Below are 26139 nucleotides of genomic sequence, written 5' to 3' on the forward strand. Positions count from 1 at the left end.
AAGTAAGAGATGCTAATAAAGTGTAAATGTTAATAAGGTAGAGATGCTGACCCTGTAATGCCACCCCTGGTTTGGGAGAGACTAGAGCTGGTTATTGCTCAGCCACAAAGTCCCCAGCTCAGTGAGCTGATCAAACACTCCCGCGGGAAGAGTCCTATGGCTACACACAATGACATTATTCTATCATTTTGTCCATTATTCTTATTACTGACTGACGTCGACAGACATTGACAATACTACTGCTGAATAAAAAATAAGTGGTGACACGTCAGGTGAGTGGTGAGTGTAAATTGAATGGCGAGTGACAGGTCAGTGGTAAGCTTAAAATCAGTGGCGTCAGGTGAGTGTAAAGTGAGTGGTGAGTGTAAAGTGAGTGGTGAGTGTTAGGTGAGTGGTGAATGTTAGGTGAGTGGTGAGTGTTAGGTGAGTGGTGAGTGTTAGGTGAGTGGTGAGTGTTAGGTGAGTGTTAGGTGAGTGGTGAGTGTTAGGTGAGTGGTGAGTGTTAGGTGAGTGGTGAGTGTTAGGTGAGTGGTGAGTGTTAGGTGAGTGGTGAGTGTTAGGTGAGTGGTGAGTGTAATATCGCTATTGCGACTCGAATGCGCATGCAATATGGAACTGCATTGCACTGCAAGACGATGAAAGTGCAACATGCCCGAGCCATAGCCTGCGTGCGAGCCATCGAGGCGCGTACAATCAGGAGGAATCCTCTGCAGCTGATTGGTACTCAGGTACAGCGTTTGTAGGTTTGTGAGCGTCTTGAATATTCCTTCGGGGATACTCTGCAGCTGATTGATGTTCAGTTAAACGGTGTTATCATCTGCTTACCTAGACAGACGCTTCGTGTTAATGTGCGTTCTACGGTTAGGCATATAAAACATATTTTAGAAGGTAATTTTGTTGGTTTTTAAAGACGAAATAAAATTAAACCTTAGACCAGTGTTTCCAAATCCCCAATTCTCGCGGCTCAACACGGTCCGCCTTTCCAGTACAAATTCGAATTAAATCGTGCACACTCAATGTGCTATTCGTTCGTGCGACGCATTGCAGAGACAAGCAGCTGACTTTTGGAACGGCAGCAAATGTAACAAATTGATGCCTTGGTTCTTTATCGGCCATTCAACGGTGTTGGTTGTTGTGAGCTGCTGATGTTCTGTGGTGATGCGGTTCAATGGTGTCGGGGCGACCAGCAGTTGGCCACGCGCTCCGCTCTTGGTTCTGCTCTGCAGTCGCCGGTGGAGCTATCATCCTTGCTCCACTTGTGCAGAAGACGAGCTCGTGGTACCGTGTATTTATTTATAGGACATTGATTGGCGATAGCTTGGACGACTGCATCAACGTTACGTGCCCAATGCATACATTACCTGCGATGACATGGGAACAATTCATATGCCCATTTCAAAACTGGTCATCAGAAACCATTTTTAAAACGTAACTCTCATCTGGCCCCATGGATAAGAAGTGCAGTCTTCAAACCAAAACTCCATCTGGCCTCTGTGCGTGTTTGCGATTAAGAAAGGGCATTTGCCCAAAGATTTATAGTTTAGGGCCACTGTGTAATTGACGAATGTGTTGAGTGTTTTGCTTTGATGCATGGATTAAGAACAATGCCACAAGCAACGACATTGGAACTAGAGCTCAAAAGTGCACAAATCAGCACGGAGAGAGGCGAGTAGCTTTGAATTAGACGCAAGGATGAGGAACACGTGGATTACAGAACATGCAGTATTCACGTGAGAGGGGTCTATGGGAACAGTGGGCTTGTGCAGAACACGCTGCAGAATGACTATTGGAAACAAAGGAGGGAACACATCGGCGAGAGCGTCCACTGCGGGAGATGGAGCGATGGCATCAGCGTGTGCTCAGGAGCTGGCGGGAATTGTTGCATTTTTAGTAACGGAAGATATGGCGATGGCTTGGAGAGCAGCCCTCATTCAGCAGCGAATAGATCATGGGTGATGTTGGTATAAACGCTTTACATATAATTAAGAGATTGTGACCGATGGTTTCAAGTTGTTTTAATTGCAGGACTACCAACAGTCTCAGTGTGTGACTCAAAACGGTGGAATAACCACGGGCTCCTTGCACTACAGGGTCACGGTCCCGAGGCTGGGTAAGCCGTCATAGGCCCCGTTAGGAACCCTCTGCAACTCATTCTGTTGCAGATACAGCCGGAGTATTGATGATTACAGCAGCACATTGTTACATACCCTATGTATGTGTGTACATTGCAGTACACATGTTTGTATGCTTAAACATGGGGAAAACGTTATAGAAAAGTGATGATGACTTTCAATCTAGCAAAAACATGTTAATGGAAGGATTGCACATTTCTGCTGTTCTTTGCTCCTGCATGGGAGGCTGTTGCATAGACTTACTGGCAGAATTAAATGCATTGAAAATATGGATACTTGATGCCTATGTCTCTTTTAAAATCAAATCCAATGATCGCAATGCATTCAAATGTAATAATTCAGTTGCCTTTATCAATCCACTGCTGGTTGAAGTGCACGCCAACGCTGTGCTTGTTGTTAGGGGCTGGCTGGTCAGTGTGGGTTGGAGATGTTGATTTTTTTGTTTGCAGCAGCAGATGTCAGAAACGTAACAAAAATTGGGCCAAGTTGGCCTTCCGAAAGTTCCAACACGGCAATGGCAAAACAAATTAAACTTGCTTCCTCCACCTGCTTGCAAAGTTCAGGAATGTAAACATTTACAACTCTCGTGGATACTTTGATTCTAATATCCATTGAAAGCGTCTCTAATTATATTTAGATGAAGATTGAGCCAGAAAATGAATTATTCTTACTAGAACATTCATACCTGTCAAACCACATGGTTTACTCCGTATTCTTGTGCGGGGAAGAAATTCGTTTTCAGGTCCATATGGTGTTCAGTGCTCCATTGAAGCGTAATGTTGCACAAATGTCACGCGCTAGAATTGTTTGCTTTAAAAAATATAATTTTGGAGTAACACACTCACACTTGCCCCTTATAGTATTGATGATGATGATGATGCCAGCATTATTATTGCTGAGTGACTTGCTTATCTTGACTCTCCTATGGTATTTTTTGTATTGTTGTTGTAACTCGCTGACCCTATGCCCTTACTGGACATCTGTGGTAAAAAGAGCTTTATAGTTCATCGGATTCCTCCTGTGGTCTACATAACGATCCTGATTAATTCATTATCCACCTAACCACCTGGTCTCGGTTATTACCAGAACTTGCGGAAACATCAACCAATTAATCATAAAATACCGAAGGAGCATGGTGGGAAGTGATATTTTAATTTATTCTTTTTATTTAACGGGTCCCGCACATCCTACGTACGGTGCGAAAGAAGTTCAACATAGTACATACACTTTAAACTTGCATTTCCCTTATCCGACGTAGACTACGCACCTATGCCCCTTTTCTCACCCGAGGGGACGCATGACAAAGTTAAAGGTCCGTTCATAAATCCAAATCCACAGCGCAGTAAATACAAAGTGAAGAACTGTAGCGTAAAGGGCCATCCGTAGAGTCTGTACCCATGTATGGGGAGGGAGGGGAGTCACCCAGACGCGTTCGCTTGCCTATGGAGGGGGGGGGGGGTCGACTGGCAGTGTGCGCATAGAGAACAAGGGGGGGGGGTGAAGCCTCGACAATAATTTGTCTACTGTGGTCTTCAGATGAGTTAGATAGTCCGGCGCTGGACTACCTGTTTGCTAAAAACACGTGAATATTATTCATCCTTGGTCGTTTCTGCATGGAATAAATATCGGCCGTTCTTTCGGATTGGGGGGGGGGGGGTAAAGAGTCGGCGTGCGTACAGGGAGAGGGGTCCAGTCTTGGCAGATTGTTGCCTCAATCTTGATTTGTTGATTGTTGCCTCAATCTTGATTTGCAGATTGTTGCCTCAATATTGATTTAAATAGTGTTGCCTCAATCTTGATTTGAAGATTGTTGCCTCAATCTTGATTTGAAGATCGTTGCCTCAATCTTGATTTGAAGATTGTTGCCTCAATCTTGATTTGAAGATTGTTGCCTCAATCTTGATTTGCAGATTGTTGCCTCAATCTTGATTTGCAGATTGTTGCCTCAATCTTGATTTGAAGATCGTTGCCTCAATCTTGATTTGTTGATTGTTGCCTCAATCTTGATTTGAAGATTGTTGCCTCAATCTTGATTTGTTGATTGTTGCCTCAATCTTGATTTGCAGATTGTTGCCTCAATCTTGATTTAAAGAGTGTTGCCTCAATCTTGATTTGAAGATCGTTGCCTCAATCTTGATTTCAAGATTGTTGCCTCAATCTTGATTTGAAGATTGTTGCCTCAATCTTGATTTGAAGATTGTTGCCTCAATCTTGATTTGGAGATTGTTGCCTCAATCTTGATTTGAAGATTGTTGCCTCAATCTTGATTTGAAGATTATTGCCTCAATCTTGATTTGTTGATTGTTGCCTCAATCTTGATTTGAAGATTGTTGCCTCAATCTTGATTTGCAGATTGTTGCCTCAATCTTGATTTAAAGAGTGTTGCCTCAATCTTGATTTGAAGATTGTTGCCTCAATCTTGATTTAAAGATCGTTGCCTCAATCTTGATTTGAAGATTGTTGCCTCAATCTTGATTTGAAGATTGTTGCCTCAATCTTGATTGAAGATTGTTGCCTCAATCTTGATTTGCAGATTGTTGCCTCAATCTTGATTTGAAGATTGTTGCCTCAATCTTGATTTGAAGATTGTTGCCTCAATCTTGATTTGCAGATTGTTGCCTCAATCTTGATTTGAAGATTGTTGCCTCAATCTTGATTTGAAGATTGTTGCCTCAATCTTGATTTGAAGATTATTGCCTCAATCTTGATTTGAAGATTGTTGCCTCAATCTTGATTTGCAGATTGTTGCCTCAATCTTGATTTGCAGATTGTTGCCTCAATCTTGATTGGCAGATTGTTGCCTCAATCTTGATTTGCAGATGTTGCCTCAATCTTGATTTGTTGATTGTTGCCTCAATCTTGATTTGAAGATTGTTGCCTCAATCTTGATTTGCAGATTGTTGCCTCAATCTTGATTTAAAGAGTGTTGCCTCAATCTTGATTTGAAGATTGTTGCCTCAATCTTGATTTAAAGATCGTTGCCTCAATCTTGATTTGAAGATTGTTGCCTCAATCTTGATTTGCAGATTGTTGCCTCAATCTTGATTTGCAGATTGTTGCCTCAATCTTGATTTGAAGATTGTTGCCTCAATCTTGATTTGTTGATTGTTGCCTCAATCTTGATTTGAAGATTGTTGCCTCAATCTTGATTTGTTGATTGTTGCCTCAATCTTGATTTGCAGATTGTTGCCTCAATCTTGATTTAAAGAGTGTTGCCTCAATCTTGATTTGAAGATCGTTGCCTCAATCTTGATTTGAAGATTGTTGCCTCAATCTTGATTTGAAGATTGTTGCCTCAATCTTGATTTGAAGATTGTTGCCTCAATCTTGATTTGGAGATTGTTGCCTCAATCTTGATTTGCAGATTGTTGCCTCAATCTTGATTTGAAGATTGTTGCCTCAATCTTGATTTGAAGATTGTTGTCTCAATCTTGATTTGCAGATTGTTGCCTCAATCTTGATTTGAAGATTGTTGCCTCAATCTTGATTTGCAGATTGTTGCCTCAATCTTGATTTGCAGATTGTTGCCTCAATCTTGATTTGAAGATCGTTGCCTCAATCTTGATTTGAAGATTGTTGCCTCAATCTTGATTTGAAGATTGTTGCCTCGATCTTGATTTGAAGATTGTTGCCTCAATCTTGATTTGAAGATTGTTGCCTCAATCTTGATTTGCAGATTGTTGCCTCAATCTTGATTTGCAGATTGTTGCCTCGATCTTGATTTGAACATTGTTGCCCCAATCTTGATTTGTTGATTGTTGCCTCCCCGACTCAGTGTGTCCCCTAACGAAGACTGACAAAGCGCTGCCTCGCCTCCAGGTGCCGTGCCGCTAGGGGGCACAGTCGCCTACCGTCAAACCGTGACACAACTTTCAGACGATGTTGCAATCACCGAAGAGGAACTTGAAACAAAAGCCACTCTTTTGGAATTCGGTCATTTTGTGTTCTGTTGTGCAGCAGGAGCAGCAGTGTGTTGAGTGTTCACGGGTAGCAAGCGAAGAGACGGCGCGGATTGTCACCATGAGGAGGAGGAGGGGGAACGGCGACTTGGACAGCTGCTGTCGGCTCGCGTTTCTCCTGCTGGCCCTGGTGAGACCTCTTCGTCGTCTTCGTCGTGTGAGGAGAGTGAGGAGGGTGAGGAGAGTGAGGAGGGTGAGGAGGGTGGCGATGTGACCAGGCCAAAGCCCCGTTGCGTTCAGATACTGGGAGCCCGTTTGGGTCTCGATTAGCGACGTTAAATCTGTGGCGATGTCAAGCAGAGCGAAGTGTATAATTATATATCACTGTGTTAAGGTTCGAGTCCGTGTGCGCGTGTGTGTTGAACTTCATCACACGTAGGCTTTCGCGACCAGTATTTATATCTACGCGATATAACCCATACAACATTTATCATGACTACAGTACGTTGGGCTTCTTTCGCACCGTACGTAGCCCATAGTGCTCAGGGGCTGTGTGGGTACGGTAATTTGCGAGTAACTTTCACTTAAAAAAAGGGTTCTGGTAGGAGATCGGGTTTCATAGTCCATAGTTCATTTATTTGGTATAGCCCTGTGAGCCATTCGGCTCTTGAATCGGGTGCAACCGCAACAAACAAAAAAACATGAACAAGCAAACATCTTAAAGTGGTTATGTGACTGTGCAAAGAGAAAATACAGGAAAAAACATCTTAATATTCCTGAAATAGCACCGTACACCGACGCTGTGTGCAAAAATCCCAGTGGGATGCAAATCAAAATAACAACAACAACCACAAGACAACTAAGATTAAGGCCATCAGTCAACTCCGTACTACAATAAACAAAAACATGGCCAAAACCAAAAAAAAACTTTTCGAAATCACCAAAATAAAAGCCATAAATCCAATGTAACAGTGATCATGGGGACTGTGACCGAATTTTTTTTTTACAATAAACTACATAAATAAATTATAACACCAAAATGTAGAGCCATATTTTAGGCCACTAGTGACCGGCGTGGTGAAGTATGGCTAGATATCCCCGGGTGGCCCAGCTGACTGTAAAAGTGTCTTGGCTCTCCCACACACAACGAGTTATTGCTGTACGAGTGGGCGAATTGGCCACGTTCTGTTTACTAGTTGGCTGCGTCGGGTGGTGGCGGGTTTAACGACACAACATGTACGTGTATATATTTATTTACGCGATTTAACACAAGCAGCCTGTATTATGGATGCATATTGGTGGCGACAGCCCACGTGTTAAGTTGCAGTGACACTGGGGAGGTGAAGTATGGTCAAACGCCGAGCCTGGGGGGCCTTCTGCGGGGGTTTGAGTGAACGCGTCCCACGCTTTGTCACGCGGCCACTTTGATCAACATTTCTGTTTTTAAATAAATAAATAAAACATCTCCTCCGCGAGATTCGTTATCGTTCAAATGAAGAAGCTACTTATCATATTTGTAATTAAAACTAACGTTGTTACATTTCTTCTGCGTGAGGCGTTAGTCGTGTTTAAGGTGAAGACAAACAGGCGGGAGCCGCCATTGTGACCGTGCCTCGTGAAGCGTGTGGGGGTCTAGCCCCCCCCCGTCTATGTAGCCCCCCCCCCGTCTTGTAGCCCCCCCCGGCTTGTAGCCCCCCCGTCTTGTAGGCCCCCCCGTCTCGTAGCCCCCCCCATCGTGTAGCCCCCCCCGTCTTGTAGCCCCCCCGTTTTGTAGCCCCCCCGTCTTGTAGCCCCCCCGTCTTGTTGCCCCCCCGTCTTGTAGCCCCCCCCCCATCGTGTAGCCCGCCCCGTCTTGTAGCCCCCCCCGTCTTGTAGCCGCCCGTCTCATAGCCCCCCCCCCATCTTGTAGCCCCCCATCTCGTAGCCCCCCTCCCCGTCGTGTAGCCCCCCCCCGTCTTGTAGCCCCCCCCATCTCGTAGCCCCCCCCGTCTCGTAGCCCCCCCCCATCGTGTAGCCCCCCCCGTCTTGTAGCCCCCCCGTTTTGTAGCCCCCCCGTCTTGTAGCCCCCCCGTCTTGTTGCCCCCCCGTCTTGTAGCCCCCCCCCCATCGTGTAGCCCCCCCCCGTCTTGTAGCCCCCCCCCGTCTTGTAGCCGCCCGTCTCGTAGCCCCCCCCCATCTTGTAGCCCCCCATCTCGTAGCCCCCCTCCCCGTCGTGTAGCCCCCCCCCGTCTTGTAGCCCCCCCCATCTCGTAGCCCCCCCCCGTCTTGTAGCCCCCCCCGTCTCGTAGCCCCCCCCGTCTTGTAGCCCCCCCCTCTGGTTAGGCAGAAATGGCACTCCACCCGACAACCTAATTCCTCTCCATGACCAAATGTTTATTACCAAGGCCCCTAAAGAGGAACGTGCAGAGTGCTCTGGCTGAGGGCCCCCATGGTGCAGATGAACCATTCCTCTCTCGTTGTGAGGGCCCTCTGAGCGTGTGGCCAGGGGCTCGCTGTCCCCTGGATCGCTGTCCCAGTCCTCCCCCCTCTTGTAAGGCCCAGCTTGTACATGAAATGGGGATTCCAACCGATGCAGAACGACAACCACAACAACAAGCACTACCAAACGCTAACAACAATCCTACAAGCACTAACATTACTACCAAACAGCAAGTTAAGGACTGTATATCCAACTCACTAACAGCAATATTATCTTAGAAAGCTTGTTTTACCAACTCAACTCAACCAGAGTGGTTTTGCAACGTTTGAACAATGCCATAAAGATGAAATCAGGATAATTGCTCTGAAGAAGCCAGTGGGCCTGGCCAATCTGAGGCAACTGCCACCTCTGGAATGACGCCGGTGCACTTGAAGACATCAGTGGCACCACAGTTTGGTTGCTTGAACTGCATCATTTCTAATTCACTGGTGGTTCGAATTTGCCCAGCTGGGATGGTTTCATAACCATGATGATTGCGGGAATTATAATCGTTGAGGTGGCACGGTGATGCAGCGGCCAGCACACATGATGGAGACCTGAGTTTGATTCACGGCCAGGGCTAACATGAGTGGCGAGTGATATCTGAACCGGGCCTAAGCCTCCCTTCGCCATTCCGCACTGACCAGCGTGGTGTACCGTATGGTCTAATCAGCTGAGAACTCAAGGCAAGGGTGACATGGAGCATTGGTCTGCCAGGAGGAGGCGATGATTTATACGTGGAATCCCAATTGAGTAATTTTCAGAATTTTTTGTTAAGTAGGACCCTGACCTCAACACACAATGGCTTCTCTTTGGTCTTTGCACTGTTAAGTGAATGCCCTTTCATGCTATGCTAGTTATGGGAGTCGGTTATGGTCAGCTCACCACTTTTCCACCACACCCCACTTTCAGAATGTTTAATAATCAATTTAACTTTATTGCCTCCGGCTCATGAGCCTTCTTTACAGGGTTCAGTGTGAATGCACTCGGCTCACAGACAAGACTCGTGTTTTTGTTTTATGAATGGATGTTATCTAATCAGGTGAAAAATATAGATATGCACAGCCTCTTTTGATATGTTGCCTCTTGAGCGTCTTTATTTTATCAGAAGAAACCATTACTAATAACAAAAGCCTGACGTTATCCAGTACAGATAACAAAGTGGTTAATACATTGTAATAACAATAGTCCCAAACTATGTTTAATATGTAGGCTTTGACGACCAACATTTTCTATAAGATGTTTTTTGGGCGAGATCACGTAAATATACTCTCCTACACACCGGTGTGCTGAACTAGTAACTCATTGGCATGTTTTGTTTTCGTGACAAACCTTACTAGTTGGCTGTGTCAGTTGTGGCGGGTTAAGCGACGCATATTTATATTAACGCGATCTAACCCAAAAAAACCTCTGTTATAGTCCCAAAGTATGTTTACCTCTCTCGTGGAAAATGATAAAGGTGATTGAGTCACAGTTCCTGTTTATCTGTCAGCCGTAATCTTTAACCAGCGTCGATGGGACGTGCAGCAGCACATCTGTAAGGCTACACGGAAAATCCCTCGTTTGTTGGGCAGCTTAAGTGCACATTCTTGAAATAAAATGGTGGCTTTTGGGCTTCTTAAGATGGAGGGTGTGTTAACTCACTCTGCTAGAAGGGATATTTAGAGCTCACGTTTCACACAAGGAAAAACGAAGTTAATGTTTTTTTTATTAAAACGTCTGGGCTCCGTGCCAGCGGTCCCAATGAAAGGAGTCGCGGTCCCAGTCGGTGATCTAAATGAGGGAGGCTGACCTCAAAAGTAAAAATCCGCTGGAGATGCCAGTAAACATCCCACTCTAGACCCTTTTAAATACCCTCTAATATTCCCCTAACGCAGCTAACCAACAAACATGTCATGTCATAGTTTAAGCAGGTAGAGGGCATCACCGTCTGCTTGAAGAGCATCCACAATGAAGCCAATTTACCATGAGCCAGTTCTATTTCCATAAGCCGAGCTGAGCAGGTATTGTGCCTGGTTAGCTCATCATAATTTTCATAGACAAGATAATAAATAACGTAAATAATTTGTCTCGCTAAAGTTACTTGTAAGCGTGAACCTTTAAGCCAGCACAAACCGAGCCACTGGTGTATGTGGCTGTGTATGTAACGAGGCTCACGGTCCCAGCTCATGGAGTTCTCTCTTGTGTGAGCCTGAGGGCACCTTGCGGAGCTTCGGGCTGGCAGGGTCACTGGGACCGTGAAGATCGTCAACGTGGGGAATGGGGCCCATGGCTGCACGGTGCAAGCCGTGCCACGGTTTCCCAGCTCTACTGTTGATGATGCTGGTGATGATGATGATGATGACAATTATGATACTGCTGCTGTTGGTGCTTGTGATTACACTTTGTATATGAATCTGAGATGGTGGTCATAGAGTTGGTGGTGTGATGCTGGACATGACATTAATGCTTATAAGCCCAAGTCCCATTACTTGTTTTCAAGAATGTTATACTCGTGACGTTCACTATTGCTTTGTTGAAATGCCAATCCTAAAAACCGAGCTTCAAGAGCTACACTTGTCCGGCCAATGATACCGTCGTGTAGATTATAAGCCACATCTTATTTCTATATTTTAAGTAAATGTTCGTATGCGTATATGACCAGATTTATATGAATTTATTCGGGATGCGTCTTACTCTGTGGAGTGTCTTATAATGTAAATAATTTGAAATGAAAAAGCAGTGCCTTGCTCCAATAAATACAACTATATTAATATGTCTTTGTATTATATCGATAGGCTGCTTTTACGACTGCAATCGAAGGCCCAGCTGTGAATTCAGAATGTGCCAAAGGATCCTACAGATCGGAGATTGGTCACTGCTGCCTGCTGTGTCGAGCAGGTATGTATGGAAACACACACAGTGAGTCACCCAACACACATGACTGGCACTACTGCCGCTGCAGATCAAGGTCAAGGAAAGCATTCTCACGTGACCTTGTCTCAAACCTTGACCCAACCCTGAGTCCTAAGCTCTAACCTCTAACCCCAATCCTAACCCCAAAACCTTACCATACAAAAATAAGAAATTAGGGCATGCATCGCTTAAAATTAATTTATTAGGGGTATAGGTTGAAGGAAAAATTATATGTTGAACTTCTTTTGCACCGTACGTCCCCAACCGTGCTAATCGGAGGTGCAATTGGCAAATGTGACAAACTGGCTGGCAGCAGTGATGCAGCTATAGACCACTGTGCAGCGGTTTAATTTTGTTTAGGATTCATCAATGCGATATGGTCATTAATGTTCACCACTGCAATGTCTGCAGACTGTGAAAACTGGAAACTTGAACCCGAAAAAACATCACTTAATTAATAAAGAACCAAAACGTCATCATCGAACTCAGAATGAAAGCACTGAGAGAAATTGCCCTTCGCAGTGGTGCATTGCTGCTTTGTTCCCCTGTACCACTCAGGATCATACAAGAAAATGGACTGCGCATCAGAGGGCCAGGAGGCACAGTGTGACGTTTGCCCTCGTGACCAGTACATGCACCAAGACAACAATGCCCCGCGTTGTGAAATTTGCAGCCGCTGCAGAGAAGGTGAAGTAATGAATGATAATTTTGATGTTGGATATGGCCAGAATTTTGCTTTGTGTCTCAATGTAATGAAGATGCCTATGCCCACATCACCCAAATGCAGCCAGTCGTGAAGGATGAACAGGTTTGAGCCTAGACGGTACTTGGATGAGTGACCATCATGCATAAAACAATTTGTCGCCTACTGCTGAGCTATGTTCTCAACAGAGACCAGTGCATAAAAATCCATTGTTGCACAGTACTATTCTCCAATGTCTGCGTTACCTGCTTTCACCAACTCGCACTGACCAGCGTGGTGAAGTAATATCAAATAACTTTACCACGATCCACATGGTGGCAAGGTGTTTACTCGCTCGCCTGGAATGCTGGAGTTCATGGGTTCGATCCCGACCCTGACGCCTGTTTATTTGGAGTTTTCATGTTTTCCCTGTGGTCGTGTGGATTTTTTCCCGCGTCTTCCGGTTTTTGTCTCATTTAGAAACATGCGTTTATAGTATTTGGCAGCTATACATTTCCACGCGATAAGCCACTTAATTAAACTATCGTTTGTTGCCAGGTTGCTTCTGAAAAAGAGTGATGTAGCTCAGTGGGCCTTACCTGGTTAAATACAAATAGTTTAATAGTTTAGTTTAAACATGTTTGTGCAAACACACCGACCGCCTGGATTTTGACCTGTCATCGAGTTAATTTTGTCATCGAACTCATCATTTTCATTCACACAAATGTCAATCTCTCTGATTCCATATGCAGATGAAGAAGCTGTTGTCAACTGCTCTGTGGCCCAGGACACCAAATGTGATTGCAAAGATGGACTCAGGAGAGACCCCACCTCAGAAACTTGCGTGCCTATTGGAGGTAAGTTTACGAGTTGTTCACGCCAATTATACATATTTGAATAGCATTGGCCAGTCACTATCACCCACAGTGGTGAATTGTTTCCACTGGGTCTTAGATTAAGAAAGAATTGCACACACTCCCTCAGGTTACCCAAACATCTATCTGGGTAACAGAGGTGTTGCTGTACTTGTTAAATTGCTAAATTTAAGTGACATTTGCATGTCATCAACACCCACTAACGTTTAAGTCACACTTAGTAACTATTGCCTAGATATTTACACTTCAATAGCACTTAAACATCACTAGAGTACAGTAAGCCCAAGTAATTTACAGTCGCCATGATGCAGAGGTGGTTCTCTGAGGTTCACTGGATGGCAATGACTGAAGAGCTCTTTCTGATGGGCTTGAAGATTACCGTCTTTTTTATTTGCTCAATAAACGTTAAAGAAACGCGATACAATGACAGACGGAGTGCATCTAGCGGAGCACGTGTCATCGTAGTCAGTGAGTTCACCACATTCCATACAACAGACAAGGACATCGCTTCAAATGTCCTAGAGCACACAAACGCACATCAATTGTACCCTCTTGAATGGTACTAACATTGTACGGGATAGCATCTTAAGTAAAACCTCACGTTGACAAGCGTTACTTGCATTTTCCAAACACGATTAGCACAGTGCTTTGACCCATAACCTACCACACACAGCTTAATTCGGTCACAAAAACATTGTTCTGGTCGGAGATTTTGTTTTTTCTAAATATTTGTTGACATACTTTGATTGACTGTCTCCAAATGTTGGCTTATTTTAATCTGGCTGGGAGAGGCTTTACTCTGCCGCAATGTGAAAGTTAAATGTTGGAAATGTAAAAGTCAAGGAAGCTCTTGTGGGCGATGTTTAAAATGAAGTGTTGTGTTTTCAACAATGTTTTAATGATGATGAATCTTCATAGAGGGTTCATTGCTTTTGTGCACCTGGATCATGTATTATTTACTTCTTTCACACTGTACGTAGCCAACCGTGCTAATTGGAGGTGTGGGGGAAGGACAATAATGGTAATGTCAGGTGCATTTGAATTGTATCTGCGCATGAGATGCGTTTCATGAAATGACTTTGTACTGATTATTTATGTTTTTCATATTCTCAGTTCATTGGCTTACCATCATTTTATGGATTATCGGGATCATTTTGGCGTTCATTCTGGCGTTTATCTTTGCCTTCAACACTTTGAAGCTGCAATTATTTCCCGGTGAGTGTATAAAATGACGCGAATGAAATAAGATGTCCGGATACTGATTTATTGTTTTAAATAATGTATATTTAAACTTACTTTCCAGGTACTAAACTAGAAAAAGTCACAAGCACGTCTCGTGCAGATGTAAAGCTACCAACGTCTTGCTTTGTCTGCCATGGTCCCAGTCTCAGTTATCCCAAAGCGCCTGAGAAAATGCGATTTTGTTCCAGTTAAAAAAATATTTTGGCCTCCCGATCAACTCGTGATACAGCAGAGACTCCAATAATCCACGTCGATATGGGGAGACCTCCTCACGAATCTCCTCGCCTACGGCGCACCGCGGAGGTTCTGCCGCGGATTAACGGAGGAATTGGCCGCACGACCACGTTAGCCCAAAGTGTAGAAAATCTGCTAGATGGCTCAATGTTTTAGGGTTTTTTTTATATTTCATATTTTGGAGACCTTTTTTAAAATATATATGAATAGGTTTTACCCTTTCTGGCAATAAACCAGGAGGTGTTAAGATGTTCAAACACCAAATAGAAACCACACGCAGTACTTGTGGGGGACATGCAAACAAACATGCTCTGATAATATTTGCATTGTCTTTGAAACTGATTGACCAACCCCAGAGACAGCCTTCTTTTGGGCCTAGTCTCATCAGTGTCAGATCAGAGAACGCCAAAAGTGAACAGTTAAAAGGACAATGCACTATCAGGGCATTTATGGCTCAGGGTGAGCAGGACATCTTAACAGCTGTTTTATAGAGCAGATGGAGAGATGTGAGGGAGAGAGGAGGGCATTACATTAACAGAGGAAGATAGAGGAGCGAGTCAGAGAAGGGTGGCGAGGAAGGGAGCTAGAGGAGGGAGGTGAGGGCGGGAGCTGGAGCACGGATGAAGAGATGGAGAGGAGAGGGCTGGGGAGAGAGTGAGGAGAGGAAAGAGTTGAAGCACAAGAGAAAGAGGAGAGCGAGAGAAAGCGACGAGCGGTGGGAAAGAGGATTAGGGAGAGGCAAGAGAGACTGAGACAGGGAATGGAGAGTTGGGAATAAGGAGGGCGAGGGTGAGAGAGAAACAGGAAGAGGAATAGTGGGGAGGGAAGTGGGAGAGAGAGAATGGAGGGAGGAGAGCAATATCGAGTGAGGGAGTGGTGGAAGAGGGGACAGAGATAAAAACAGACAAGGCAAGAAACTGAGATCAATTGGGATATACGGAACAGAGAAGATGAGAGAAAGGTGGAGAGAGAGACAGGGCTCTCTGTACTCGATGAAAGTTTTGCTGGCTGGCTAGAGAGACAGACAGACGATCGCCTCTAAAGGACATGCAGGTTGCAAGTATGATTTTTTAAAATAAATAAGGAATATCTGTCTATAGATTTGATTAGAGTATTAATGATCTCTTCCTGGTACTTTCTTTACAGCACGCTGGACTAAAGAGGGTGAAGAAAAGTTGAATTTGATTCCAGTAAGTGAAGTGGCCCAGGGACTCGTAATAGATGTGTCTGAGCATTGTTCTAATACTTTTGTGATCTTGAATTGTACCCATGAGTAGTCATCAGAGATCAAACTAGGTTTGGTGATGTTAAACAAATGAAAGTCAATGTCTCCTGGTCGTTGGATAAGAGAGATCAGAGGTTGTTGCGTGATGTTATCGTCTGGCCCTGATCTGCCACCGGCAGTGGAGTCCCACTGTGAATGCCTTGGCGGCAGGCCCAGTGCCGGAGTTTGCCAGGGCACGGCATCAAGGGCTCGGTGAGGACGGTGACACCGGCGTGGGGGGTGCCCAGACACGGGTGGGAGAGTATTTGGTTCTCTGAGTTGTGGTGAAGGGGGGGGTGCGAGTAACCATTCACTTTTCTACAATCCACACGGCCACTTGTAAGAGGTGGGGGAGTGCCTCCCTTTCTCTCTCTCTGCCATTACTCCCACCTGTGTAGTGTTCCACTTCCAGCTCCTCTCTCTCTCCACTCGTTCCAGTCCTGGCCCACGATCTCCACGTCCACTCTGCAGGGCTTCATGTCAAAGTTCACTTCAAATGACCTCTATCTAGGCCAGCCTGTCGTTCTCTGACCTGGTGCTTCCATATTCATCGCCTTTCTTCTCGCCTCGTGTGACACGTCAGCTGAGTCAAAGTTCAGCTCGTGTCACACGGTTATCCTTCTTTCCTTCTTCCTTGTCTCTTTATTTCTGACCTGACTGAGTGTCCAATGGTGAATGGAAACTCCACGCCACCGCCTGTGGTGTGTGGAGAGTAGCGTTCGTCATTTACAAACTGGGTATGGGGCAGCTGTGACTTAATTGTGTAACCCAAATAAAAACAATATCGGTCGGCAGACTTACCTGCCTTTAACCTAAAAAAATGTTGTTAATGATAAAATGAAAAGTTAATGTGGACTAGCTTGTGATTCAAACTCAGGAATAAATGAATGCTGTTTACATTGTTTGAATGTGTTTCCTATATGAAACATGTTCAGATAGACCAATATGTGAGCATCGTATTCAGTCCTATTGAGAGAATGCTTCTTTATCTCACTTTTAGATACCAGAAGAGCAAAATATACAGAATCTCATCCAGGAGAATAAAGAAATGCTGGCTGAATGGATCGGGATAGATCCATTACCGATCCTGGAGCACATGGATGCGCATTCTCTAATCCCACGGGATGTCTACAATGAAGCCAAGAACAAGCTTGGACAAGACTGTGCAAAGTACTTGCTGTGGCAATGTATTGATGCTGGTAGCAGCCAATGCCAGAAGCTGCTGGAAGCACTCCTTGATATGCAGGATAGCTACCCTCAAATGCAGACATGGCTGATGGGCCCAGGTAAATATTTAGTTTTACATTTGACTGATAATAATTATACATTCTTTACTGTGATGTGTGCTTGCATTTTGGGTCTCTCTCATTCTGTGCAGAACATTGCATCCTTCTGTCTTCAAATAATAAAATCTATGGAAGCCAGACTCAGTTACACCGGAGTTTTGGGTGTGCCAGAACAGCTTCCCAAAAGTAAACCAAAAAATTGCAGCTGAAGCACTCTTAACGTGAGAACTAAGGTGTGGACAGAAAGATGCAGCGTTGTGTGGTCATTCCACATGAGGATCTAAAGGGCAGATTGCAATGTATTTAAAATGTATTTACATATGATTCGTTAAAATGTAATTTATTTTAAAAATTTATATCCAAAACTAAGAGTACAGGGTCCCGAGTACCACGTGGTCTGATAAACCAGACAACAAACACACACAGACAGACACAGACAGACACAACATGTTATGAATAAAGCAGACAACACACACAGACAGACACACTGTGTCACTAATAAACCAGACAACAACAACAACCGCTATTCGCCAATAAGTGGCGGTGACACTTGTGCCAGGCCATGTGCACGTTGAACGGCCGCTGGCAGGAGGTCACGGGGCAGACCCAGGTGCCACGGGTCGACTGACTGAGATGACTGGCTGATGCACCACCTGTGCCCTCTATTGTGCCAACTTGCTGTGTTTTAGCCACCCCGCGCACCGCTCGTTGTTGTGAGCGTCACTCCTCCGCCCTCCGTTATTGTTGGAGGGCAACTGCCTCCAACTGCCCAGTAGCATCCTTCACGAGCCTCTTCCACAGAGGCCAATCTGAACACCGCTGGTACCAGTCATGGGCAAGTCCACTCGGCCCCACATCCTCCTGTACCACATCACTCCATCTCTTCTCTAGCCCATGCTGCGCCCGTTTAGCCCCCTCTATCCGGCCGAATAAAAGCTGTTTAGGCATGCGGTTGCCGGGCATGCAGGCTACATGACCCAGCCAACACAGCCTTGCCTGCCGGAGGAGCTCACCGATGGGAATTTGTCTAGATCTTTCATGGATTTGTGAGCTCACACAATCCAGCCTGGTTAAACCCAGGATGGATCGTAGGCAGGCCAGCCTAAATGTTTCTAACCGGCGAAGATGTTCCATTAGAGGGGGTCCACGTTTTGCAAGCGTAGAGAAGGGAGGGAATGACTGTGACCGAGAAGACCTGAAGCTTCGTGCTGAATGACAGACCAGGTAGCTTCCACACAGCGTTACGCAACCGATGAAAAGATAATGCTGCTCGACTGATTCGGAGTGAGACCTCTGCTGTTAAACCGGAGCCGGTCATGAGCACACTGCCCTGGTATGGGAAACTCGCCACTCTCTCCACAACTGCCCCATCACCATTTGGGAGTTGTGTGGGTGGAATGTCCGATGGTACAATATTCCCAGTCTGGTGCTTAGTTTTGATGGGGCTGATGGTAAGGCCCCACCTCTTCGTGCCAAGCGCCAGGTTCAGCAGCAGCGCCTCCAACTCCTCTGAGTGAGCAGCAATTACCAGATCATCGGCATACATAACATGGTTGACCAATAGGGAGCCATCTCTTGCCCGCACCCAGGCATCGATCAGCCTCCGATTGTTTCTGTACCAGATGGAAATTCCTCCGGTACAGCCATCAAAGGCTTCACAAACTACGTGGTTGAAATAGATGTTAAATAATGTGGGAGCCAGAGGACATCCCTGTCGCATCCCAAGGTGAACAGGGAATGGCTCCAACTCCCGGCCACATAGTTTTACCCGGGCCCGCTCACCATCATGAAGGTCCTTAATGATCGTGAGAAGCGGGTCAGGGAATCCGAAAGCATGAAGAGCAACCCAGAGCCCAGGCCTACTGATGGTATCATGACCAGGTCAATAAAACAGAGATGTAAGTCTTGTTGGAATTCCCTACACCTCTGCTGTAGCAGACGGACAGAAAATATGACATCTGTGCAGGACCGCCCTTTCCTGAAACCGCATTGGGGCTCCGCAAGCCTCTCCTCAGCATGCCTGGCAAGGCGATGTTGAATAATCCTCGCCAGGACCTTTCCCGGCACACTGAGGAGTGAGATGCCCCTGTAGTTGTTACAGTCTGTGTGGTCTTCCTTCTTTGTGATTGCGGGCCATTGAGGCAGACTCGATCTCCTCAGCAACCCGCGACCACCACCCATCCTTGCAGCGCCTCACGGCTCTCCGAACCTCCGAGCGAAGGCTGCGGTAAGCCTCATTCTCTGATGTGGGATGCTGTAGCCGATGACAGTGGGCCTGTCGTTTTTTCTCAACCATCCTGAACACCTCTGTCAGCCAGGGTCTCTGGGGACGTCTGGACCGTGTACCCAAAGCAGCCATTGCAGCTGCATGAGTCACAGTCCTAAACCTCACCCATTTACCCTCGACATCAGGAGGAGTGGGGGACGATGCCAACCCCAGCTGCAAGCGATGATGAAATTCTCGCTTGCAACTTTCATCAGCTAGCTGATACCAGGCCACCTTAGGTTGGAATGGGGTCCTGGGTGTACACCCACCACCGGAGTGGAAGAATCGGCAGGTGCATCTGACAGATGACAAGTCGATGGTCAGAGGGCAGATCAGCTCCACGGTAGGTCCTGGTGTCAAGGACAGGGGCTCGCATCCGCTGTTCCGTCACTATGTAGTCCAGCAGATGTTCTTGCTTGGACCCGGAATGCATCCATGATGTTGTGTGGATGCGCCGATGCCAGAACAGCGTGTTCTTAATTATTGAGCTGATCTGGCCCATGCCTTCCAATCACGCCAGACCCGGTGCCAGCATCATGACCAACTCGGGCATTGAAGTCACCCAACAAGATGACTCTATCCCAAGGGGCCACTTTAGCCAGCACCTGTGGCAGGTGATCATAGAAGGAATCTGACTCATCGGCCTTGCCTGCATCCCTCCACGGATGTCCGTCTTCGGTGGAGGCATAAGTAACCACGACCACCACTCCTTGTCTCTGGTTGATGGGAAGGCGAGCCCAAAGTAGCCTGGGGCTCAGCTTCCCACACCTCCCACGCCCCCTTCATTCTTTTGTTCAGAAGAAGAGCCACTCCCGATTGTTTGGCAGTCTCCTCCTTCGAGTAGAGGACTGTCCACCCCTCATGGTGGCAGGAGCCAGAGCCGGTCCACCGGACCTCCTGAATACCACTGAGATCCAGGCAGTACCAGTCCAGCTCCCGACAGAGGAGTACCAGCCTCTCCTCCGCAGTGAGCATTCGAACATTCCACATGGCCACCCGCAGTGTTTTTTTCTGGAGCCCCGAGGGTAAAGATTCAATCTCCTGGCTCCACCAAGTGGGGTTTGGCCAGGAGACGTCATAGACGCCTTCGGCACAAGCTTAATTAAAGTTTTATTTCGTGGTTTAGTGGTAATTAATTGAAGGTGGAGGGGTTGCCAGCCCCTCGCACCTATCCAGAGCCCCCTTTTACCGCTGTAGTGGCTACAAACGCCATGAGGGGAATGGCCAATCTAAATTGGGCCTCCCCCCATGGCACTGCTCACCACAGCGTTGCCGTCCGGCACCAACGAGGAAGTAGGGGGTTTTACCGGACAACAAACACGCAGACAGACACACCGTGTCACCAACATGCAGAAACATGCGCTATCACGAACACACGCGCACCACCCAACACAAACGTGCACAGTCACACGTTGATAACTTGAACAACTCAAGACAAATAAATGTGTGCACTCACCACACCTGTAACGCGATGCACGTTATCGCAACAAATTCAACAGCGATGCCCACAGCTGCAACAGCTCTTGCAAAGCAGCATACTCGTGCAACAAGCACAGCCGCTTGCAACAGCTGCAACACTCCCGAAACGAGCATGGTTATGGGAAAACAGTGAGGAGGAATGAACCACAAATGGACAATGGTTGGGGAAAAAGTTCCTTGATTCAGAGCCCACGCATCACAAACACCGCTCTTTTACCACCCGAGGTGTCAACCTCCGAAAGCCTCTCTGTGTGCCTGGACAACTGCATGACGCTTTCCGCGAGACCCTGGCTGCCAAATCCTTGGCGACTGCTGGAGAATGTTTATGTTGGCATCGTGCGGTCACATGAAACAATATTTGTCTTTCCCCTGCACCTCCGATTAGCATGGTTGGCTACGTATGGTGTTAAAGAAGTTCAACGTACATACATAATTGGTCAGATCATTATGTGGGCAAACTCATTCAATTCTGAATTGTAGTTTTTATAGCGACACAAGAATATAACCCCTTTAACATAATGTCGTGCAACAAACACATTATTCCCTTGTGTGTCGAGAGCGAATGCTGGTCCTAGATGCATGAAAGTAATTATGTGTGTTCAATTACGCATTTGTGAAAGGAACTTAATGCATCACATGACCGCAGCTCGGGATGATGTACAAACAGGTGAAGCGTGCCCATATAACCAATGCGGTCCATATGGAACTTTTGTCTTAAGCTTTGATTGACTCCATCTGGAACCGTACCACGATTAACAATATCTGCGTTGTGCATTCACTCTCCTCGCCAACCTAAATCCCACAGACGTCAAGCGGCTGTTTCCAACGTTCAAGGGAATCGTCTGGAAGATGGTTCTCAGAGCGAAACCTGACCTCAAGCACTGGATCGGTGTGGAGACTCAACCCCTTGTGGAGCATATGAAGAGGCAGAACTCCACGTTGAGGCAACAAATCCCTGAGGGCTTCCAATCATCCTCTGAACTCATTGACTTTGTCATTGATCATGGGGAGGAGTTCTGTCGGGGACTGATGTCTGCCTTGAAGAATCTGCCGGATCAGTATAATAATATCCAGCCTTGGCTGAATCTGCCCCATGTAAAATCTAAAATGCCGCTGTGAGAATTATAAGCTCAAAATCGAATCCCGAATCGATTTAAATATCGAACTTGCAGTCTTCAAGATCCTCCATGCCAACGTTTCCCATGGCATCTCTCTACTCCACTCCACTCACTCTCCCACCTATCTCCACTCCACTCACTCTCCCACCTCTCTCCACTCCACTCCCATCACTCTCCCACCTCTCTACTCCACTCACTCTCCCACCTCTCTCCACTCCACCCCACTCACTCTCCCACCTCTCTCTCTACTCCACTCACTCTCCCACCTCTCTCTCTACTCCACTCACTCTCCCACCTCTCTCTACTCCACTCCACTCACTCTCCCACCTCTCTCCACTCCACCCCGCTCACTCTCCCACCTCTCTCCACTCCACTCACTCTCCCACCTCTCTCTCTACTCCACTCACTCTCCCACCTCTCTCTCTACTCCACTCACTCTCCCACCTCTCTCTCTACTCCACTCACTCTCCCACCTCTCTACTCCACTCACTCTCCCACCTCTACTCCACCCCACTCACTCTCCCACCTCTCTATCTACTCCACTCACTCTCCCACCTCTCTACACTCCACCCCACTCACTCTCCAACCTCTCTATCTACTCCACTCACTCTCCCACCTCTCTACACTCCACCCCACTCACTCTCCCACCTCTATCTCTACTCCACGCACTCTCCCACCTCTCTCCACTCCACGCACTCTCCCACCTCTCTCCACTCCACTCCACTCACTCTCCCACCTCTCTCTACTCCACTCCACTCACTCTCCCACCTCTCTCCACTCCACCCCACTCACTCTCCCACCTCTCTCCACTCCACTCACTCTCCCACCTCTCTCTCTACTCCACTCACTCTCCCACCTCTCTCTACTCCACTCCACTCACTCTCCCACCTCTCTCCACTCCACCCCACTCACTCTCCCACCTCTCTCTCTACTCCACTCACTCTCCCACCTCTCTCTCTACTCCACTCACTCTCCCACCTCTCTCTACTCCACTCCACTCACTCTCCCACCTCTCTCCACTCCACCCCGCTCACTCTCCCACCTCTCTCCACTCCACTCACTCTCCCACCTCTCTCTCTACTCCACTCACTCTCCCACCTCTCTCTACTCCACTCCACTCACTCTCCCACCTCTCTCCACTCCACCCCACTCACTCTCCCACCTCTCTCCACTCCACTCACTCTCCCACCTCTCTCCACTCCACTCCCATCACTCTCCCACCTCTCTACTCCACTCACTCTCCCACCTCTCTCTACTCCACTCCACTCACTCTCCCACCTCTCTCCAGTCCACCCCACTCACTCTCCCACCTCTCTCTCTACCCCACTCACTCTCCCACCTCTCTCTCTACTCCACTCTCCCACCTCTCTCTACTCCACTCCACTCACTCTCCCACCTCTCTCTACTCCACTCACTCTCCCACCTCTCTCTCTACTCCACCCCGCGCGCTCTCCCACCTCTCTCTACTCTACTCCACTCACTCTCCCACCTCTCTCCACTCCACTCCACGCACTCTCCCACCTCTCTCTCTACTCCACTCCACTCACTCTCCCACCTCTCTCTACACTCACTCTCCCACCTCTCCTACCTCTCCCATCTCTCCCATCTCATCTGACCCCACTCCCTTATGTGCACTCTTGATCCTAGCAGCTGAGACTTCCATTCTGTCAAAGCCTCCAGTCAACCTTTGTTCAGTGGGAGGTCGCTCTTTATCATCTGCTGCCCCCATGGTCTGTAACTGCCTTCCCCCAGCCACGCACACGACACTGCCTGCCCCTGCTCAGGTCCAGACTCAACACTCTGCTTTGTTTCCACATCCGATAGCTGCCTATCAAATAAACATGCTCGCTGTTTCTGTACAGTGCCTTGAGGTGCAGGTGCATGAAGGCAATGCATATTGAATGCTCTGGGTTCAAGTCCCATGGATGGGTCTCTCTCCCACATTGGGTCACAGTTCATCTATCTGAATATTCTATTGAGGCAGCGGCACTCGTATAGTAGTCCTAGCAGTCCCTAAGCCATCGATGGGGCCGTGGTTTCAAACTTTCCTGCGGGTGTCACGAGCCATTGCCTCTGGCCAGGCCTGGACAGGCTTCATGTCCACATCATCTACCACGATGATGATCTGTGAGTAGCACCATGCTGAGCGTGAGAGTCCTGGGTTATGTTTCTGAACTCCCAACTTGCGTTAAATGAAGCAATGGTATCTGGTGTGCTTGATACCATCTGTTTCATCACTAAAGCCTGGGGCCATTGTGTTTTAAATTCTTCATGTTAGTTAATGGGTGATATGTTCCATGTACATTGTTTTAAAAAGTTACTGTAGTAGAATTTTTCCTAAATATATCGTATGTTTATCTATTATGTGTTTTAAGTTAAGTTTAACGGTGCATATTTCCTCTTTATAACTTTGTGGTACAGTTTGTTTTCCTGCAACGCTGCGTTTTCATGATGCAAATTGTATAGAACGCAATTTGCGTGAACAGAAACACGTAGCGCGAGTAGGAATAAGCGGTCGTACGGCTGCCTCGGCGTAGCGTCATCGCCACATGATGCAGTGGGATGCTGCTGGATGCTTCTAGACGCTACCCACACCTCGTTGTCTTTGTTCAGCCTGCATATGCATCTCACGTGTTATCGCCGACCGCTTTACCCTATATTCTTTATTAAACGCGATTTTCCCATTACGCGGTGTTCATCAGGAACACAACCACTACCGCGTTATAGGAGAGCAGACTGTACTCTTAAAATATTGGTGCAAAAGTGGCCGTGGTGCTCAGAAGATCGGTGCCCCTGTGATGAATTTGACTGCTCAGGTTTACAGATGTGATGGTCTCAGCTCAGTCACCAACAACTGCCCATGGAAAAAAAAAAAACATTACACTCAATTTAACAATGCACTTAATTTGGGAACATTCCAGCTCTTAAAGTTTTAAAGAGAGTTGACGTTCATGCAGTGAACATTACTCTCATGTGGCAGGGCAGATGAGAAAGCGATATCCCATACTGTGTAGACCAAGGCCACTTGAAGGGCCTCTCGAAGGTGGCTCTATGGTATCCGCTTCTTTCGCGCCATTCACGAACACAACACGTCACACTCTCGTGTGAGAAATCAGAATAGATGATTTGTGTTCGTCACTTGACACAATGTGAGCACAATTGGGATAACATCGAGGGGAAAAGACGGATTATTGTCTTGGATTAATTTAATCTCTCATATTTCACTGGAAAACCCTGAAGAAAATTGATGCTTGCAGGAAAGAAAAAATCCTAAACAAATCAATGTAACTAAATCGGATGTTTTTCACTCGGGGAAATTGAATCTTAAGCAGGCAACTTGGGAAGGGAATGACGTGTGGCGAGCTGAAAATTGTCGCGTTCCCTTAGAAATTCCAGACAGCAGAAGCTGCAAATTTCATGACGTCAGAGCTCAGCGTTGGAGAGTTTTTTCTGCTTCACACAAACAGATGGATTTTCTGCTTTATATTTAAGTGCGAGCTGAAAATAGTCGCGTTGACTTAGAACGTCGAGACAGCTGTGCCAGGCTTTTGTGCGGGATACACGGCCTACGCAGAGGGTGGGGGGGGGGGGATGCGTGACGTCAGCAGGCACACTGCGTGACGCTGCCGCATGCGGGTGACATGACAGATGTGACGTCACCGCTCAGTTTGGAAACTACCCACATGCCAAATTTCCAGTTTGTTGCATGTCTGGAAGTACGCTAAACATTTTAAACAGACACATTCACATTTCCCTTTTATATATAGATTACTAATCTATGCTTTATTTCGCGAATGCTGTTACACGTGACTTCCACACGGTTAGAGCACCAGATACACAAGGAAACAATCTTAGTTTTCATTTATTTGTATTTTATTTTTTACCTACGTGACTTTACCGAAAAAACCCCAAAGAGTATGAATCCTTGCAGTCACGAATCCTTGCAGTCACGAAAGCTTCAAATCTAGAAGGAAACAATCGTTGAGTACTAACGTATGTCGACGTTCTTGTCAGCGGACGTCAGCCCACGTGGCCACAGAGGCACGTGACGGCCTCGTCATCCAACGCGTGCAGGACAACAACGAGCAGAGGCAGCCCGCCCGGCACGCCGTGGCGCGCTGCACTCTCTTCAGTGGTGTCCAGTGGTGGTGTGAGCCACCATCCATCCACAATGGTTACTCAATGAGTTCATTTATAGCCGTGTGGTTTTCACTTGCTTTGAATATCTACGTCGACGCATGTCTGTGATTATTCAGCTGTGGTGTGCTTCTTTGTATTTTTGTACTTTAATAAACTTGCCACAATGCCA

General features: G+C 46.8%; 1 protein-coding gene across 1 annotated transcript; it reads left to right on the plus strand.

Moving 5' to 3' along the window:
- Positions 1-5972: 5972 nt before the first annotated feature.
- On the plus strand, positions 5973-26139 carry LOC116955213 (uncharacterized). Its single transcript, XM_076052797.1, has 8 exons — positions 5973-6221; positions 11267-11369; positions 11943-12071; positions 12819-12923; positions 14055-14156; positions 15564-15607; positions 16682-16967; positions 21518-26139. The coding sequence occupies exons 1-8, from the start codon at positions 6012-6014 to the stop codon at positions 21829-21831; spliced, it is 1293 nt and encodes a 430-aa protein (XP_075908912.1). The 5' UTR covers positions 5973-6011; the 3' UTR covers positions 21832-26139.

Source organism: Petromyzon marinus, chromosome 58 (genome assembly GCF_048934315.1).
Source record: "Petromyzon marinus isolate PM22_M1 ecotype Great Lakes invasive population chromosome 58, UKy_Petmar_22M1.pri1.0, whole genome shotgun sequence".
Taxonomy (NCBI): domain Eukaryota; kingdom Metazoa; phylum Chordata; class Hyperoartia; order Petromyzontiformes; family Petromyzontidae; genus Petromyzon; species Petromyzon marinus.

Coding starts and splice junctions, on each gene's coding strand:
- LOC116955213 (XM_076052797.1), top strand. CDS start 6,012: ATGTTGCAATCACCGAAGAGGAACTTGAAACAAAAGCCACTCTTTTGG. Junction 14,157..15,563: donor GAAGCTGCAATTATTTCCCG/GTGAGTGTATAA, acceptor CTTTCTTTACAG/CACGCTGGACTAAAGAGGGT. Junction 16,968..21,517: donor GACATGGCTGATGGGCCCAG/GTAAATATTTAG, acceptor TAAATCCCACAG/ACGTCAAGCGGCTGTTTCCA.